The sequence below is a fragment of the Eschrichtius robustus genome, chromosome 3 (assembly GCF_028021215.1).
Source record: "Eschrichtius robustus isolate mEscRob2 chromosome 3, mEscRob2.pri, whole genome shotgun sequence".
In the NCBI taxonomy this organism is placed as follows: domain Eukaryota; kingdom Metazoa; phylum Chordata; class Mammalia; order Artiodactyla; family Eschrichtiidae; genus Eschrichtius; species Eschrichtius robustus.
In genome coordinates, this window is record NC_090826.1 from 137,614,056 (window position 1) to 137,634,900 (window position 20,845).

Sequence of the window (20,845 nt, forward strand, 5' to 3'; positions counted from 1 at the left end):
AATTTTATAGAACTTTTAAACACATATACGTTTTGTCCTTTTATGCTCAAAATAATCTTATTACAGATAGTATCATGATTTTACCAGTGTGGATAAGAGCAGCAGTCCCCAACCATTTTGGCACCAGGGACCAGTATCATGAAGACAATTTTTCCACGGACAGTGGGGGGCGGGGGGGTTTTGGGATGATTCAAGTGCATTACATTTATTGTGTACTGTATTTCTATTATTATTATATTGTAATATATAGTGAAATAATTGTACAACTCACCATAATGCTGATAGGAGGCAGAGCTCAGGCTGTCGTGTGAGTGATGGGGAGCGGCTGTAAATACAGAGGAAGCTTCACTCGCTTGCCCGCTGGCTCACCTCCTGCTGTGCAGCCCAGTTCCTAACAGGCCACAGACCGGTACCAATCCGTGGCCTGGGGGTTGGGGACCCCTAGATAAGAGGACTCAGAGAAGTTAAGTCACTTGACCAAGTGAGAAGCTAGTACAAGACAGAAATGGGACTAGAACACAAGTTTCTTAATTACTTATCTCTATTTTATTTGCAGAAAGCTAATTCAGTTGCCACAAGACTGGCTACATGAAAACTTACAGGATGATATTTTTTTAACCCAAGTAAAATAGAATGTATGTGGCTCTCTGAGAGCTTGCTATTATCTTGAACAATGAGATAGCAATCCCCTTCATTATTTTTTGACTGCCCTTAATGAAGTACATAGCATCACCTACTTTAAGAGGAAAATGTTGTCTTTCTGGGATTTCAACTCTCAAACACAACTTTGTTACTTCTTTATAGGACAATTGCAGACGAGCTGAAAACGTTCTCCGTTTATGGATTATTGAAGCCAAGGACCTTGCCCCTAAAAAGAAATATTTCTGTGAACTGTGCCTTGACGATACCCTCTTTGCTCGTACAACCAGCAAGACCAAAGCAGACAATATTTTCTGGGGTGAACATTTTGAGTTCTACAGCCTTCCACCTCTTCATAGCATCACAGTTCACATTTATAAAGATGTGGAAAAAAAGAAAAAAAAAGACAAGAATAATTATGTAGGGCTAGTCAATATCCCCACTGCCAGTGTGACTGGTCGCCAATTTGTAGAAAAGTGGTACCCAGTGAGTACACCTACACCCAACAAAGGAAAGACAGGAGGACCTTCTATTCGGATTAAATCACGTTTCCAAACTATCACCATTCTGCCTATGGAGCAATACAAAGAGTTTGCAGAATTTGTCACCAGCAACTACACCATGTTGTGTTCTGTTCTTGAACCAGTAATTAGTGTGAGAAATAAAGAAGAGTTGGCCTGTGCCTTAGTGCACATTCTTCAAAGTACTGGCAGAGCCAAGGTAAGTGGAAAAGGAGGGTTGCATTACCCAAAATCTCCTCCCTACCTTTTATGAAGAAACAAGCACATGTTTACTGTGGAGATTCAAATTAGAGAAATATGCTTTGCTAATGGTCAAAAAAATAAAAAATAAAAGAATTAGGAAGGAAACCTATTAGTGGTTCTTAGATCCAGAAAAGATGGAGATTATAAAAGTGAAGAAGTAAAATGGAGACTAATAAGTATTTATTTAAAGTTTATTTGCATGAAATAGAGATACTGCAGCTAGCTCTTTATTGTCTGACAAAATAAATGGTAGGATTGGTGGATAATCCCACAATATGTTCAGGATTATTTATCTTTAGTTCTGGAGTGTGTTGTATGATGGTTTTATTCCTCACTATATTTTAAATTAAGATTGACTCATGACTGTACCCCCTAGTCACAGAATGAGGTATTCCAGAAGCATGCTGGTCATTGGCAAGAGTCTTCATGAGATTAACATCTAAATTTGGAATTAAAATACCAAGGGATGTTATTTAATTGTTAGCTGTCTCATGATAACCTTATCTCAATTCATGCTGGATAGAAGTAAAAGTTCAGGAAGATAGAGAGAAATATACTAATTGTATAAAGAACACTAAACAAATGATAGAGTCTTTTTTTTTAAATTTTTATTGGAGTATAGTTGATTTACAATGTGTTAGTTTCAGATGTAACAATTGATAGAGTCTTTGATCAGCCTGAACTGTGGTAATTATCACCTCTGTGAGGCATATTCACTTAACTAGGCTAAGTCTCCATTATATTATATGCAAATTGGGCATGGTAAAATTGTATTTTAGATCTAGAGGAGTTCACAGCTAGAATAATTTATGTAGAACTGAACAATAAAATAAAACGTTTTTAAAATTTCTTGATACAAATCAGAATATACCAAATATTCAATATTTAGTCCCTTATTTAACTGCCCTCCTACTGATTATCATTTTGGTGTTTGAATTTACTAATAATAATTTTGAGCTTTCTGGTGTTAAAAAAGGTGTCATTGAAATTTTGAGTCTCATCTTTGAAATTGTATGGATATGTTCTTTCTGTTCTTCATTTGCTCAGGGTTCAAGGATATATGTAGGATTTTTAAACAGCTTTATTGAGGTACAATTTACATATCATAAACTATACCCATTTAAAGTGAAAAATTCAGTGAGTTTTGACAGATTATGCACCCATGGAAACCACAGCAATCAAGATACAGAATGTTGCCATCAGCCCCAAGTTTCTTCCTGACCCTTAGCACAAGAGTTTTAGTAGTGACTCCTAAGTCTACAACTCTTTTACAGTGTTGATCTACCCTGGAATAAATCCCATTCATGTTTAAAATGCTTAATTTTAAAATAAAAGTAAATCAGCATATTCCCTCTGTTTCTGATTTTGGAGACTTTGAAATATCCAGTGAATATATAATATTCAAAATACAGGATGTTATCACATTTCAAATTGAACAACAGTAAACAATGAACTTTAAATCAAGTTCCTTAAGACTGTTGAGAAATGAAGCAGTTATTTCTTAAGGGCTTTATTTCTCCTTATGCCTTCCTTCGCTATGGATGGATGGATGGATGGATGGATGGATGGATGGATGGATGGATGGGGATACATACATACATACAAACAAATATAATCAGCCTAGAAAATGAGTTCAGATGGTTAGTTCAAGAAATTTCATGTTGATACTATGGACCAATTTGTAACCATTATATATTGAATGCCTAATATGTGTCAGAAGCTGTTAAATGCTGGAAATATAGAGGTGAATAAAAATAGACACTGTCTTTGGTCTCATGGGACTCACAGTCTTCTGGGGAAAACAGATGTTAATCAAATAATTACAGAAATGTGTGATTACTGTGAAAAGTGCACATTTTTAAAAAGTTATATGGTGCTGTGAGAATGTGGATTAAGGGGACCTGACTAATGGAGTTCAGGGGCAGTGTTGGTAAGATAAGGCTTCACTGAGGAAAGATGTGCAAACTAAAATCCAAAGGATCTGAGGAATTAACTCCATAGCAGTGAGGGCAGAGCAAGGGTGGGAGTGAAGCAGAACTGAGAACAGCATTTGCAGAAAGCTCTGTGGTGAATAGACAACATTGTGTGTTAGAAAGGGCTTGATGTATTCAAGGACCTACAAAAAAAAAAAGGCCCTTGAGACTAGAGCACAATACAGAGATGGTATGAGATGAAGCTGGGAAGATAGAAACCAGAAAATATAGAGACTTGCAGGCCACATTCAGAATTACAGTCTATATCAAAAGTGTGATGAAAAACCCTTGAAGGAATTTTTAACTTAGGATTGGTGACACCTAAAATTTTATCCTGACTGACTTTTTTCTTTCAAATGAATCTGGTAGCTTTAGTTTTAAAGCAGCATTCCCAGGATATTTGATATTTCATCAGTCTCTCCTAATGTATATTATTTATTCAGTTGCTTTCTGCCTGACTGAACATTATTCTACCAGGATTTTCTGACCGACTTGGTGATGTCTGAGGTGGATCGTTGTGGAGAGCATGATGTCTTGATCTTCAGAGAGAACACCATTGCCACCAAATCCATTGAGGAATACCTCAAGTTGGTGGGACAGCAGTATCTTCATGATGCATTGGGTATGGAGAAGAAAAACATCTGTTTTCTTTTCTTTCCCTTTTGATTTTTAGACCCTCATGAAACAACCAAATGGAACTCAAATTCTGCATGTTATCTGGTTCTAGCTGATTAAAGTGTTAAAGTTGGAGTTTCAGCTGTAAGAAGTCTCTGCAGTACTCAGCAGTGGAGGAACAGCAGATTGATTTCTTAACACTATGTACCGAAAGAGAAACCTCATCAGCATAGGCAGCTACCCCCATGCCCTCAAGTCCCTGAGATTCTGAGATACACAGTAATGTTAGTAATGAGATGTCATTTCTAGTTGACCTGTTTCCCCCAAAGTGTTGGGTATTTATATCATGATATAAATCCTAAGTCTTGAAAGTGTTAGCATTATGCATCAAAAATGGAGAAACTCCTGCCAATTCCCACAACTCCCAATTTCTGCCTTCCAGACCTACAGAATTTTTCACAACTAATTTTTGTCCAATCAGTAGTTCTAATGACTAGACCACCCACTTGCAGCTCCATATTTGGTCGTGACATTCAGGTGTTAACCACTAGAGTAAGACACTGTGCTCGGCACTTTGGTATACATTCTGATAAAGCAGACGTGAGTTCCTTGAAGAAGAGTGTCATTTTTTTTATCCCCATATCCCCAGTACTTCACACAGAATGTAGAGCAGCACCATCCTAAAGAAACATAATGTGAGTCACATGTGAGTAATTTAAATTTTCTAGTAGTCACAGTATAAAAACGGTAAAGAGAAACAGGTAAATTTAATTTTGATAACATTTTATTTAACCCATTATATCCAAATATTATTTAATATGTTATCAGTATAAGAATTATTAATGAAGTATTTTACTTTTTTCATTCTAACTCTTGAAATTGTGTGCAGTTTATATTTATTACACGTTCAGTTTGCACTAGCCAAATTTCAAGTGCTCAGCAGTCACATGAGACTATCAAGAATAGACAATAAGGTATGAATGAATGGATAAATGTTTGCCCTTAGGGAGCTTACAATATAGATAGATAAGAAAGATAAGGATATCCCTATAACCAAAAAGAGAAAGAGAATCCTGTGCCTTTTCAAATAATTAAAGAAATTGATTATACCTGATGGAATTATAAAATTTCCCTTGTGACATTTATGATGTGTGTGTAGCTCGAAGTTTAGCAAGGTTTGTAAAAGCAGAGATTGCACAATGGAAATGGCAGGGATTAGCATAGGGGAAAGAACCTCATGAACAAAAAGGCATCGAGGTACCAGAGAACCAGGCATGTTTGGAATATAGCCAATTAGCTGGAAAATAAAGTGAAAAAGACAAGTCAACAACAACAAAAATGATTAGACAGATAATTAGAACCAATTAGTTGAGGGCCTTGACTGCCTGGCTGAGGAGTGTAGATTTTACAGTAATCATTGGTGAACAACTGGAAGTTTTGAGCAGGGTGTTTTTAATAGAGTCAGTTTAACAGAGTGATTTAAATGGGTTGGTGAAGAAAGCAACTGAACGCAGAGACCAGTTAAGAAGCCATTATAATAAGGAAGGCAAGAAATAACAAGACTCTGAATGAGGTAATCGCCAAGAGTAAGAGAAAAGTTGGATCTAAGAAATATTAAAGAAGTTGAGCTAATAGGACTTGGCAACTTTTCAGTTTGTGGGAATGGGGCAGGGCTTGGTGGAGGAGGAGATCAAATATTACAGTTAATTTGCGGCCTTCGTGAGTGACAAGAAGGATGATGAGATTCTTAACAGAAAGAGAACATAAAAGTAGTAGGCTTGAAAGAATGAGAAATGATATTTTCACTTCACATGTATTCAACTTGAAGTTCAAGTAGGAAATCCCAGAGGTTCTAGGTAGGAAATCCCAAGACATCTGTCTAGCTGGCTGGTGAAAATTTAGGACTAAGTTACCCATGTGGAGGGAATCAATGAAACTACAAGATTACAGGAGCAGGAAGAGAATAAGGCCAAAGACAGATCTAACAATGCACCTGGTTTATGGTGTAGAAGGAAACAGAGGAATCAGAGAAGTGGTCAAAGAGAGAGGAAGCATGCATGCACACATGCAAAAAAAAGAAAGAAAATCAGGAAAATACTGTGTCTTAGACACCAAGAGGAAAAAAGTATCAATAGAGTCAGAGATTGGGGAAAGTAAAGATTAAAAAGAAAACATGGCTATTGCATTTTGATGACTAGTGATGGCTGGGACTGCTCTCAGGAGCACAGGAGCCAGGTTGCACAGGCTAAAAAGTGAATGACTGCTCAAGAAACAGGACCTTTGTGTTTACCTACGCTGGACTCACTGTAGTAGCAGTTAATTCCTACTTTGGAGAAGTAAATTTTTTCTTCTCCTGCTTCCTATCTTCATATTTTTTTCTTTTCTCAAGTCATGTGCTTTAGTTTAAGATCTAATAGGAATTTAAAAGAAGACTAATGAAAATGGATTTTCATTGACATTAGGAAAGGTACAGAATCAGAGTTTTACATAAAAAGCTTATACAGTCATATCATAAATTATGTATCATGGTTTGCTTTAATGATTTGCACTGCCTTATAAAAAGCAATGATGACGCATCTCAAATAGTATTCTCTGTTCTGGGGAGATAAAGGTGTAGATATTTGTTGACCATCTACTTCTTAAAAATCAGATATTCATATTCTACCATCAGTGTGCTAAATAGGCTTCCCAAATGAAATAATTCCTGAAGTGAAAAGGAGAGACAAGTCCTTTGTTAATCATTACAGTTAATTATTAACTGTCCTAGAACAGTTAATAATTAAATAGCTGATTGGCTCAATGAGACCCGAAAATTGATTCAGTGAGCAGGGGAAGAAATTCAAGTAACCCCACAAAGATCTCTATTATATTTGTAACCCAAAAGCAAGGACCGGGGTGGTGAAAATGGCTACTGCTTCCAACAGCACAAACAAAATTAATTGGTAAGCTTCTTCAGGAAAGAGATTCTACTGTCTTCTCCCCATCTAACTCCCCATATTTCTAGTTAGCCTTTTTTTTATATATATAAATTTATTTTATTTATTTATTTTTGGCTGCACTGGGTCTTCATTGCGGTGTGTGGGCTTCTCATTGTGGTGGCTTCTCTTGTTGCAGAGCACGGGCTCTAGGCACGCAGGCTTCAGTAGTTGTGGCATGAGGGCTCAGTAGTTGTGGCTTGGAGGCTCTAGAGTGCAGGCTCAGTAGTTGTGGCGCACGGGCTTAGTTGCTCCGCTGCATGTGGGATTTTCCCGGGCCAGGGCTCAAACCCGTGTCCCCTGCATTGGCAGGCGGATTCTTAACCACTTTGCCACCAGGGAAGTCCCTATGAGAAGTTTTAAATAAAAAGGCTTCACAGTGAAGTCTCAGTAATCCAAAAAATCAAATTAATAAGTACAGCTGAGCACTCTGAATAATTAAAGTTTTGTTGTATTTCGTACACATTGGACAAAAAAAATAGATGTTATTTGCAGACTACCTGAAGAATTCTCAGAGAAAATTGAGTTAAAAGTTTCCAGTCATATTAAACAATATCTACCTGCCTTTTAGCCAGTCTTCATTTATCTTGAGTAAAAGCATTACTGTTTACAGACTCTGCCTTAGTTAGACTTAAATTAAGTCTTTCATCTGTTAACCCCTTTTACCTTTCTAATTGAAATCAGTTTGCATGTTGATGCATCTGATCAACAGGAAACACCATCTTCTGTGGCATATAGAAAAGTCTCTAAAAAGGCCTAACTTCCACCATTGGTGGCAGAGGCAAATTTCCTTTTAGCAATAATATATCCATACCTAGTGGCTTATTTCTATACATGAAATTTGGATGCTAGATAATAATGAGTTAATGAAACACACCATAGAACATTCTAGGCACAAACTCAAATTTAAACAACATATTGAACACCCATCCTCTTTGTCCTTGATGTTTTTTTTTTCAAAGGCAAGAGAGCAGACATGAAGGGATCATTAAATCTGTCTCAGTAATTTCTGATCAGCTAAACAGCTTCTAGGTGCAGATCTATAAAAGTTCACCTTTCAATGTGGTACTTTCCACACTATCAGACATAGGTTACAGTTCCTATCTTTTTTTTTTTTTTAATTTATTTATTTTTGGCTGCGTTGGGTCTTCATTGCTGCACGCGGGCTTTCTCTAGTTGCGGCGAGTGGGGGGTGGGGGCTACTCTTTGTTGCTGTGCGCGGGCTTCTCGTTGCGGTGGCTTCTCTTGTTGCAAAGCACGGACTCTAGGCACTCGGGCTTCAGTAGTTGTGGCACGTGGGCTCAGTAGTTGTGGCTCGCGGGCTCTAGAGCGTAGGCTCAGTAGTTGTGGCGCACGGGCTTAGTTGCTCCGCTGCATGTGGGATCTTCCCGGACCAGGGATCGAACCTGTGTCCCCTGCATTGGCAGGCGGATTCTTAACTACTGTGCCACCAGGGAAGTCCCAGGTTACAGTTTCAAAAGTGAAAAAAATTTTCTCAAGTTTGGAGGATTTTAAATATATCATAATCAGGTAAAGAGAAAAAACTTTAGATAATTAATTTACTTCTGGACCCTTGAGTTATTTATTTGGTTCTTTTCTTGAAGAATAAAAGAAAAATACTCTCAAAATTCACAAGTTATTTATTAATATTAGTTATTATCTCCTGGAATAGGTATAACTCACTAAGCTGAATATTAATGATATAAATTTAGAGGTGGATTGATTTTTACATGAAGTATTTGACATTGATGACTTATTTTTAAATTCAGGTACTCTTTAAATGAGGTAAATTGTGTGGGAGCACATAGCATAGGTGATGTTGAGAACATGTTCAATAGAAATCCTGTGAGAGTTGGTAAACATTTTTAAAAGCCTTTTACCAATTTTGATTATTTCACTCTATGAAAAGTTATTTTAAAATTACAAAGTTTGTACATAACAATACTTATTATAAGGAGCCCCTACTAAGTACCAGGCACTGTATCAGACACTTTTTTTTTCATGCACTATTTTCAGATCCTCACCATAGCTCTAGAGGGTTGGAGTGATTAATGCTGTTTTCCAAATAAAGCACCCAAAACTCAGACTAGTTAAGTGACTTCTCATGGCCCCACAGTTGGTTAAGTGATGGGTCCAGGATTTGACCCTAGATCTTTCTGGCTCCAAAGCCTTTACTTTTTCTCTGCACCACTTTCTTTTCTGTGCATCACTTAGATTCCTGTTCTCCAAGCATTGTTCTTCCAAATAATCACTTCCCATCCTCTATCACAGCTATTTTTTAAATCTTTCATTTATCTTAGTACTAACCATTTTGATAGAAAATGCTCTTTGATATTGCTGCTGCCACTTAATTTTTTATAGGAATTACTGTTCACTTTCATGAAGTCTATTAATAACTAGCCTGAACTTCAATTAATATAAGCAGATTTAAAAGGAGCTGTGAAAGTTCTACTCCTCTGTCATAAAGACCTATAAAAAACAAAAAATAAAAACATACTACCATCTCTAACAAATATTTATTGAGCCCCTGCAATGCTTTGGAAGCTATTTAATAGGCTTGGGATTTGAACATGAATAGAACCCAGTCCCTGACCTTCAATGGTATTCATCCTAAAGATGAGACAGGCATGGGAACAAATAAGCACAAAACAGTGTGAAACATAGAACAGAACAAATACAAGGTATAGTGCATAGTGCATGGTGGAGGATAAACAGGTAAGGTAAGGATTTGCTCTTTCAGGAAATACTGGGCATATCTCTATAGAGGCTAAGATATATGAACAGGGCATCTAAGCTAAATTTATTTGGAAAAACATCCAGATTATATAAAGAGATGCTCTGCTATGTGCTATGTTGAATGACTATCCCCATTAGGAGAGGTAGGCCTAGAGACCCTTACTTGAATATGTGTTTGGCACCAGTATTAGCAGTTAAAAGCATAGGTAGGCTAATCATTCAGACTTGGGTTATTTATTCTTCTAAAATAGTAACAACATTATTCATAAGGTAAAGAGGCCTTATAATAAGAATAAGTAATGAGTTCCTGCTAATATATTTGTGGTTTTAGATAAAAGATTTAAAGTTGTAGCATTTTTTAAAGTAGTTTCATTATTCTTTTTGTAAATACCATGATGATGATGTTAATGAGTGCTGTTTTTCCACTTCCAGAGTAAGGAAAATAAACATGATGTATAGGAGGTGGTATCTCTTGGGTTCCAAAGCAGTAACCCTTCGTGAACAGTGTTTTGTGCCCTCCATGTCAGGAATCAGAACGAATTCCCCATTACACATTTTAGTACAGAAATCCTACATTCTTTTATTCTCTTCAGGAAGACACTATTTATAGTTATACTGTCCGTCATCTTCTCTCTTGAAATAGGGGAGTTCATCAAAGCTTTGTATGAGTCAGATGAAAACTGTGAAGTGGATCCCAGCAAATGTTCATCTAGTGAACTGATAGACCATCAGAGCAACCTGAAAATGTGCTGTGAGCTGGCTTTCTGCAAGATCATCAACTCTTACTGGTGAGCTGCCGTCGGTGCTTCATTCCCTGCTATTGGAACTTCAGTTTTTCGATATGAGTTATCACAGTGTTAACAGTTATTTCCCAACCAAAGGAAGGACTTATGGGAAAAATTGAAAGTTTCCCTAATACAGTTTTGTCTAAAATCTAAACCTCTCTTGTAAGCAGAAGTTGCTCTGAACTATCCACCTAAATATAATATTTCCCCAGAATATTAGCACCACATCCTCGAATACCAAAAGTATTTTAAGGACTTTTAAACATATTTACTAGTGTCAAACAAATGTGTTAATGATTTTTGATCATTATTGTAACCCCAGCAATTGGTGAGATTTTGGAAGCTTTTGATGAACAGTCTTTAGAGAGGTTATGATGAACTGTAGTAAACCAAATGGTTTAGTCAGGAGCCTCATGCCATTTTCCCACTTTGCAAAACTAAGTTTACACTAATTCCTGAGTTTTGTAGCTTTGGGTTTCTGTTCTCCATCTGGATGTCTCTGAATTTTCCACCACTTCTCAGGCATGAATCAGACAGAAGCTCTCTCTATTAGGCCCTCCTCATAACCTGGCTCTGTTGGGCCAGAGTGGGATCACCTGTGCTTTCTTGGGTTATGGTACTTTTATATTTGGTCCTTCTTCCTTCCCCAGTGTTTTCCCTCGTGAGTTGAAAGAAGTGTTTGCATCCTGGAAGCAGCAGTGCCTGAACCGCAGCAAGCAAGACATCAGCGAGCGGCTCATCAGTGCCTCGTTGTTTCTCCGTTTTCTGTGCCCGGCCATCATGTCTCCCAGTCTCTTCAACCTCATGCAGGAATATCCTGATGACCGCACATCTCGGACTCTAACTCTAATTGCCAAGGTCATCCAGAACCTGGCCAACTTTGCCAAGTAGGTGTCACTACCATGACCACTTTTTTTTTTTTTTTTAATTTATATTTATTTTTGGCTGTGTTGGGTCTTCGTTTCTGTGCGAGGGCTTTCTCCAGTTGCGGCGAGCGGGGGCCACTCTTCATCACGGTGCGCGGGCCTCTCACCGTCGCGACCTCTCCCGTTGCGGAGCACAGGCTCCAGACGCGCAGGCTCAGTAGTTGTGGCTCACAGGCTTAGTCGCTCCGCGGCATGTGGGATCTTCCCAGACCAGGGCTCAAACCCGTGTCCCCTGCATTGGCAGGCAGATTCTTAACCACTGCGCCACCAGGGAAGCCCCATGACCACTTTTTAACAACATTGTTTAAAAAGTACATGAGGCCTAACCTTTGGATGAGCGTGGGGTGCCTCATCACTCATGTTCCATGATTTTCATTGTGGTATTATTAAAAATAGCAAAAAAATTGTAATCAATTTGAATATTCACTTTATAGAGGAATGGTTAAGTAGTCTATGCATTCAGTGGAATATTTGCAGCCACTGCAAGTTGTGTTTACAAAGAACCAATAATATGCAAAATGATAAAGATATAATTATATTAAATGAAAAGTTTTATTAAAAACTCCAGCCAAAAAAAAGAGATAGGATACCAAATGGTGCATATACTTTTATCCCAACAATATGAAAACACAAAAACCTAAGTATAGGAACGTTGGGAAGCACAATCAGTCAAAATTCTATGGTTACATTATCTAAGACAAGTGGCCTGGCCCCTTCAAAAAGTCAGTATCATGAAAAATGGAAAAGATGGAGGGAGGACTGTTCTAGATTAAAAGAGACAATGCAGTGCTTGAATCTTAATTGGATCTGAACTGGAAAAAACATTTATAAAAATCATTTTGGGGACAATTGGTGAAATTTAAATATGAACTATATATGAGATAATTTATAAGTAATGTCTTTTAAAAGTTTTAGTGTGGCATTGGTTTATGTAAGAGTTATTCCTTATTCTGGAGAAATAGGTGCTAATGTACTTAGAGGCTATGTCTGCAACTTAGTTTAAAATGGTTCAATCAAAAAAAGAGAGAGAGTGAAAAGAAACTTGGCAAAATGGGAACGGTTGGTTAAAATAGGTGAATGGCATATGGGTGTACGTTGTATATTCTTTCAACTTTTCTGTAGCTTTCAACTTTTTCAAAAGAAGTTAGGAGAAAGCAGTTGGAGAAGAAATGCACTGAACTGTAAATAGCAGATATGTTTGGGTGGTGGAATGGGTACACCTACCCTTTTTTCCTTCCACTTTTCATTGTTTTCAATTTTTTCTTAAGTTTAATTTTTATAATTTATAGAAAACAATTTTAAGAAATCACTGAGAAGCAATTCACACTGGCAAAATCGATCCCAGATTTACTCCGTATTGAAGCTTAAGTACAAGTTTCTAGTAGCAATGTATTGAAGGAAAAGATTAGAACTTCAATGATACATTGTTTTCTAGCATGTGACTTTTTAGAAGTGCACTATTTTAACTTTGTATGCTCTGTATATATGCTAACACAGAAATATACATGTTTACCCATATTTGAGCTAATTCTTGTAAAAATTGTTTCTAGTTTATTTTGGAACATGCTTTATGGACTTAAACAAGGCCTGGAAGATAACTAGAACCTAGATAGGCAAAGAAGAGAGGAAGTTCTCTAGTAGAAATAAATAGCATGAGCAAAGGCTTGGAGAAGAAAAAGAGTATAATGTATTTGGGGGACTTTGAAGAAGCTAGCGATATTGAAGGTTTATACTGATAATGAATGTTTACAATGGCTTTAAATACCAGGAAAAAAGGATTTTGTCTTTACCCTATAGAGAATAGAAAGCTATTCAAAGTTTTTGACTATTAATGTAATATTAAGAAAGTATGTCTTAGTATTTATCACTTATAGATAATCAAATTAGTCACCTCCCCAAAATTAAAAAAAAAAATTTATAGCTCTGTGTAAAGTCAATTCAAAATGATCACATCTCTTTTCCTGAATATGTTCTTTCTCATTTTCTCTCCCTCTACTTCAGATTTGGTAACAAAGAGGAATACATGGCATTCATGAATGATTTTTTAGAACACGAATGGGGTGGAATGAAGCGCTTTCTTTTGGAGATCTCTAATCCGGACACCATCTCGAACACCCCAGGCTTTGATGGTTATATTGATCTGGGCCGCGAGCTTTCAGTTTTGCATTCCTTACTGTGGGAAGTAGTTTCCCAACTTGATAAGGTAAAGTAGGCGGGAAGGGTAACAGGAGATGGGAGGTAGAGAACCCTAATGTACCTGGATTCTGGAGAGTATCTACAGAGTAATCACATTCATGCTTTCTGCTTGTTGAAAGCAACCTTTTGCCCTAGAAGTCTGGGAGGAAATAGTTATGATTTCTGAGTAAAGTATGTGCCTTACAAACCAGAAAATTCTAGTAAGCCACAAAATTATTAACATATTTTTAAGTAGTTACCTGAATTAATGGAGTATATATTTCTATAAACAAATATGTTTGTATATTTGCCTAGAAACTAATATCAAATATTAGTGTGTGAAGCCTTATTCATGTATAGTAGAGTGAGATGAAACCTCATGTAGTAATTTCTAATGGAAGTGTGGACTTAGAAGAATACTGAGACTATCGTGTTTAAGTAACTTACCATGAGATTTATTTTTATCATGCAAGTCAGAGGGTTTAATATAACTATTAGTACCTATAGAGTTATGTGGGATCTGAAAATCCTGATGTTTTCTTTTCATCTGCAGATGTGAATTAAGAATAGAGAAAACAACTATCATTTTTAATCATTTATTTTCTGACTATAAGCTAAGAATTTTTTTGTATATCATATTAATAACTAAATATATACCATGCCAATCATTTTCTTCCTTCTCGAATTTTGCAAAGAGGAATAGAATTGTTATGGAAAACAGCCTAACAGACTCTGGCTAGGTTTATCACAATAATTATTTATTGATGTTTTTGTTTGCTACAGCTACTTTATAAATGTCTGTGGTGGTATGTTAGAATAACTTCAAAAAACAAAGTTATTTTTCTGTGATAAGAATTTGTTTATTTGTTTTCCTCCATTTTCCTATTATCTTTATTTTTTTTTGAGTCAGAACATTTTTTATTTTTTTTATTTTTTGAATTTTATTTTATTTTTTAATACAGCAGGTTCTTATTAGTTATCTATTTTATACATGTTAGTGTATATATATATCAATCCCAATCTCCCAATTCATCCCACCACCACCACCACCCCCAATTATCTTTAAAAACATTGCACCAATAAAATGAGGGAGAGGGGAGTAAAACCTATTAACAAAGACCACTTTCCTGAGGAAATGTAAATGGTAGGGTGTCCACTGGTGCCCAAAACATGTGTAAAATAATAAACTGTTTCTTATTCTCAAGGACCCCTTCTTAACTTTTAGAAATGCTAGCTAGATTTTAAGTTGCAGCTATGCTGAGGGTAAATTCCTTGGATATGAATCATGGCTCAAGAGAGTCTAGCAAGTAAAGACATTCTTCAGATGGCATCTGTACTCATTTGAGCAGGGTAGAAGAGTCTGTTGAGAAGACAGCGAAAACCCAGAGGCAGCCATGTAAAACTGCCTAACGGATGAAGGTTCCCATAAGACCCCATGAGAATGAGAATTCCCCAAAGAAAACAATGATTGAGGTGGATAAAGCAAATCGTAAAAAGTTATTCTTCACTGAATAACTGCATCAGTGGGATGCAGATACAGTTATCTTCTGAAATCAACCTGGTTTATTCAGGGTCAAGGTCTTTTTAACAGGCTTTGCTGTGTAAACACACGTTCTCCTTTTTAATCTCTGTTTGGTCCTGGGAACCAGCAGTACATCTATCTAGACACATCTCATAGATGTGTCATAACTTTGCTGTTTAAATTTTTCTTAAAAACTTGTCTTGCTGATGCAAACTCAGCTGGCAGTAGGTCAGGGTTCCCAAGATTAAATGGCTAGTGGATGGCAATATCAACTGTGTGCCCTGCAGTGCTCTGGACCCCTGAATGCAACACCTTCTTGTATGTTGGCATGCATTTCTTTCCTCACATGATCCCTTTCCTTTGGAAGTTTCATCACACTAGCCAATCCTCTGGTCTTAAAGTTCTTTTTGGTTAGAAGGTGTTTGGTTCTTGCCCTACCCTCCCCCACCTTGACCTACCAGCCTCCCAAAGATTTAGTTTGCTTTGCATGTCTGTTTTAGTTGGAATGGCAATAGTTTGGTTGTTTTGAGCATGTCTTTTAATTTTTATTTGCATAATCCTAATTTCTATTTCCTTTCTTTCCTCAATGTCTGCTGCATCTTGTTTCGCCTCCTCCATTCATCTCGACGCCATGGCTCTGCTGCTCCATAACAATGCATTATGAACCTGCCACTCCCATATGCAAGCACCTACCCTTCCCTCCAACCTCCACCCCTCCATCAATGGGCATCGTTGTCCCAAAAACAATCTGTGGTGGATATCGCAATGCTTATTATCCAATTAGGGTGAAAATTCCTTCCTACAGGCGACCGTGGCAAAATTGGGACCTCTCCCTCGTGTTCTTGCTGATATTACCAAATCTCTGACTAATCCTACACCAGTACAACAGCAACTGAGACGCTTCACTGAGCATAACTCCAGTCCAAATGTCAGTGGAAGCCTCTCCTCTGGGCTGCAGAAAATTTTTGAAGACCCTACTGACAGGTATGAATTTCAGAGAGAATTGGAACTACTTATCTCAGAGGGAGACAATATTTAGAGATTTGGGGAAAATCTATTTAACTTACTTGTTGAATTTACAACTTTAAAATCATGAGCAGTTGGAAAGAATCTTCTGAGATAAATCCAATTGTTTGTCATAATAATACACATGATCTAAGATACTTATTCTCTAGAATGATATTGTAGAGTTATATTCAACAAACTTATAAAAAGAACCTATGTCCTGCTTAATGGAAGACTAAGGGCTCTATGAAATTGATATTTTCAGGTATTGTAGCGCTCAAAAATCTGAGAACCTCAGTCGAAAATATTTTAGAGCTGGCTGTGTCAGCTGAACAGGTAGATACAGTGTTGATGCTTAGACTTTGTTTTCTGTATTGGCAAGACTTGTGCCTTTAGTAGGGACCCTTTGGTTGTGCACTCAGGGCTTCCCGAAGGTTTAGACAGAACCGATTAACTAGGAATTGGAATACCTTGGGAGGTTTAAAACCTAACTAGGAAATGATTGGAATTCTAGTAGAAATCTAAGACAGGGATGGAGTGGTCTATACAGTGTTATTCTCCACCTTTGAAGAAAAACTAAAAATGTTGGATCTTATCCTAAGAATTGTGATGATGAAATCTGTGTTTAGAAACCAATGTAAGTATCCACACTAGGCCCCTGAGCCTTCTGAAGAGTTCATATGCTTGAGTTGAGGAATCTTAACTCTGTTGAATTTGCCACAGGAGAAATTAAGGGTCCTTTCCTTTTCCACAGTGATTTGCATAAACTAAAATCTCCAAGCCAGGACAACACAGATAGCTATTTCAGAGGGAAAACGTTATTGCTGGTTCAGCAAGCCTCCTCCCAGAGCATGACTTACTCTGAAAAGGATGAAAAGGAAAGCAGCCTACCTAATGGCCGGAGCATCTCCCTCATGGACCTTCAGGACACTCATGCCGCCCAAGTGGAGCATGCGTCTGTCATGCTTGACATGCCGATGCGCCTGACTGGAAGCCAGCTTTCCATAACCCAGGTGGCCAGCATCAAACAACTTCGGGAAACCCAGAGCACTCCCCAGAGCGCACCCCAAGTGCGGAGGCCCCTGCACCCAGCCTTGAACCAGCCTGGCAGCCTCCAGCCCTTGTCATTCCAGAACCCTGTCTATCACCTCAATAACCCAATTCCAGCAATGCCAAAGGCCTCTGTGGATTCCAGTTTGGAGAACCTAAGCACTGCCAGTTCCAGGAGCCAAAGTAACAGTGAAGACTTCAAACTCAGTGGACCCAGCAACAGCAGCATGGAAGATTTCACCAAACGTAGCACTCAGAGCGAGGACTTCTCCAGGCGGCACACTGTGTCGGACAGACACATACCTCTTGCTCTGCCACGGCAGAATAGCACGGGGCAGGCCCAGATCCGAAAAATGGACCAGGCTGGGCTAGGTGCCCGAGCCAAAGCCCCACCATCTCTGCCACACAGCGCTTCCCTTCGTAGCACCGGGAGCATGTCACTGGCATCTGCGGCTCTGGTGGCCGAACCTGTGCAAAATGGGAGCCGGTCCCGGCAGCAGTCCTCTTCCTCCAGAGAGAGCCCTGTTCCCAAAGTGAGAGCGATCCAGAGACAGCAGACACAGCAGGTAGGGGTGAGTGCTGGAGGGGCTGCCAGGTACTTGGTCCAACTGTTTCCTCGGTTCTTTATATATAAGTCATTGAGAAATCCAATTGCTAGCAGGGTTTCCGCTTAAAACTGTTTTTTGCAACCTTTTAATGGAAAGAGGAAATGAAAAGTTTGGGAGGCTTCTGGCTAGATGAGGCAGCAGAATGTAGCTTGCCTCATTACTCTTAGGAGACTGTAACAACCACTCCAGGGGCCTTTCTGTCTCTTCAAGCAGCAGAGCTATGATCTCAGTTAGCACTGAGAACAATCTGTGATGTTGAGTAATAATTAGACACTTAAGCTGTGAATCTACAGGCCAATTCAACTAGGATATATTTTGGGAATCTGGGCATTAATCCTCCTTAATTTTTTTTCTTAAGTTTCCAGAATAAAGTTTTGCACTTTCAGCCAAGAGTTTAGTGTAACTGCTCTCTACTCCACCCCCCAACTCCCTCTGGAAGTAGTAAGTCCCCGTGTGCCTTTTCCTGGAAATGGCTAGAAAAATAAACAACTGAACACCTATAGAAGCAAGGTAAAGGAGAGAGGTAAAAAGATAGAAACATAGGTGGTTGACAAGTATTCTCTAAACATCTATGAAAATCTCTTATATTTCTATTTACATGGACAAGCCCAGCTCATATCTCACCTAAATTTAATATAAGATTATCAAACTTTGTTCTTCACAAAGAAAAATGTTTCTTAAGAATTTTATCATTTCTTCTTTACAGATTACATTTTGAGGCACCAATCCATATTTACTCTTGAAATAAACTAAGAACCTTATGAATGCATTTATACATATCTTACTTTCATCTAAAAAAGATTTTTCCCCTAAAAAAAGCTTTGTTGAATTTTTTTTTTGAAACCTAATCCTACTTTATTTGTATTAGGGAGCTTTGTGATTAGAAGAGTTCTATGACAAATCCTTTTGTCAGCAGAATCACTGGTCAGAGGAGACTGCAGTGAGACCCCCAATGTATCTCTTTAGTATATTTGCATTTTTATAGGTAGGCATTTACTGATTGGGCTGCTTCTGCCACCACTCTGCTGTGGTCAGAGCCCTTGCCCCTACTTTGATAATTATTGTTTTTAAAAAAAATTAGAACATTTACAAAATCCTTGGACACAGAAGTAGAAGAAGGGATGAAAAACTTAAGCTGATTCTGGTAGCCAACTTCCTGAGCAAAACCTCCTAGTTGGTCAATGCTTTCCTGAGAAATAAACTTTTTCTTCAGTCTTAAATTTTTCATTTTTATTTTGTTATATTTCCCAAAATTTCACCAATTCATTTGATTTAATACACATTTTCATTTAAAGAAAAGGAAAAAAGATTATACTCTATTAATTTACATAATGATTATATTATATAATTTTTTCCTTTTCTTTAAATGAAAATGCTTTTATATATATACATCTTTTATATATATATATCATATATGTACATTTAATTTATGTTAGGAGGCTATCAGTCTTTCCCACCTTATTGTGAATTAGTTTCCATACTTTGATTTTATGCTAGCTTCTAGTTGAGATCAACCCCTTTCAGATAATCAAATTGTTGATTGAGAGGAGAAAAGAAAGATAAGTAATTTTAGAGATGCAATACTGTGTGGAGGCAAATGTCTATGTGGGGGTTTAGTGCAGCTTGAAGGCCCTGAGGATGAGGTAAGGAGTAGAGAAGAATATCAGATTGGCAGAGAGGGGCAAGACAGGCCACAGGGCGGGCCCTCTGCCTACTTTTCAAAGTTGGACTTAGTCCCAGCCCTGGAGAGAAAAGAAGAATGCTTACCCTTCCCTCCTGTATCATGTTGTCCTCAATTCCCAGGACCCGTGACTCAGACTGACTGTTTATAGATATTGTAAATTAAATAGCCTTTTGTGTGATCATCTGAAACCAACTGTCATTTATAATATCTGTGCTGTAGGAAAATATGACACCTATCATATAAGCACTACGTGTTTCTGTGCGTGAATAGAAAGCTGTCTGGATAGATGGGAGGTAGGAAATGCATATGGTCTTCAGACAACCAATTAAAATACTTTTGAGCCATAGCCATTAATGAGCTTGGGAATGTCTATATTATGTTGGCATGAAGTGGGGCATAGCCACAGCACAGCTTTACATATTCAGCCCTGTTTGTGCCTTTGGTGGTGCTGCCACTGTCATACCAGTTAAACCATAAATCACTGTATTTTGATTGCTCAATTTTCTGTTTTTTCTACACTGGCTTTTTCTATGCAGATGTTTTATTCTTTCAAACTTATGTTATTATTTTTTTTTGTTCCTTATCTTTCTTGCTTGCTTTTCTCATCTCACTCCCATGAAGCCTCTGATGTTCTATATAATCAGCACATTTTTTACGTAAATTCCTTTACATATTTTAATTGCAAATTGTGTTGGGGAATTCTTCTCTCCCAAAAACTGGAGGATTTCTTTGTGGGGATTGTTCTGCAGGCATTTGTAATTATTGGAGGTTTTGTCCCGTGCAAATTCCATTTGTATCTTAGCACAAAGGAGCGGCCATTGTTGGCAATGTAACTAGCTTCAGTCGTCTCCATTTGCTGAGTAGGAAGGAAATAAAATCCTAGTTCTACAGAGAAGGAATTTTTTGACCCTTTTTGGCCTCTGTTTGGATTTCTTTTTTTTTTTTTTTTTTTTAGTAAATTCCACTTCAGTATTTTTTTTTTAATCTTTTTTTAAAAATTTATTTATTTATTTTTGGCTGTGTGGGGTCTCCGTTTCTGTGCAAGGGACTTCTCTAGTTGCGGCAAGCGGGGGCCACTCTTCATCGCGGTGCGCGGGCCTCTCACTATCGCGGCCTCTCTTGTTGCGGAGCACAGGCTCCAGACGCGCAGGCTCAGTCGTTGTGGCTCACGGGCACAGCCGCTCCGTGGCATGTGGGATCTTCCCAGACCAGGGCTCGAACCCATGTCCCCTGCATTGGCAGGCAGACTCTCAACCACTGCGCCACCAGGGAAGCCCTGGATTTCTTTTTAATCATTTTCCTCTCCATCTTGTTTTTTTGTGTATCATGTACTCTGTGCACATAATAGACTCTATTTACAGTATATGAGTTGTTCAGATTATAGCGTG

General features: G+C 38.0%; 1 protein-coding gene across 5 annotated transcripts in view; it reads left to right on the forward strand.

The window, feature by feature from the left end:
- The window catches only part of RASAL2 (RAS protein activator like 2), a 408,084-nt gene that overhangs the window by 368,092 nt on the left and 19,147 nt on the right, over positions 1–20,845 (forward strand). For 4 of the 5 annotated variants that reach the window (XM_068541303.1, XM_068541304.1, XM_068541306.1 and 1 more), the window contains 7 exons: positions 805–1,359; positions 3,854–3,998; positions 10,346–10,490; positions 11,138–11,374; positions 13,415–13,616; positions 15,895–16,094; positions 16,870–17,731. In XM_068541303.1, coding sequence (XP_068397404.1) covers positions 805–1,359; positions 3,854–3,998; positions 10,346–10,490; positions 11,138–11,374; positions 13,415–13,616; positions 15,895–16,094; positions 16,870–17,731 — 2,346 coding nt within the window. The remainder of the gene's footprint in view (positions 1–804; positions 1,360–3,853; positions 3,999–10,345; positions 10,491–11,137; positions 11,375–13,414; positions 13,617–15,894; positions 16,095–16,869; positions 17,732–20,845) is intronic. The other variant, XM_068541305.1, reaches the window with a different exon arrangement.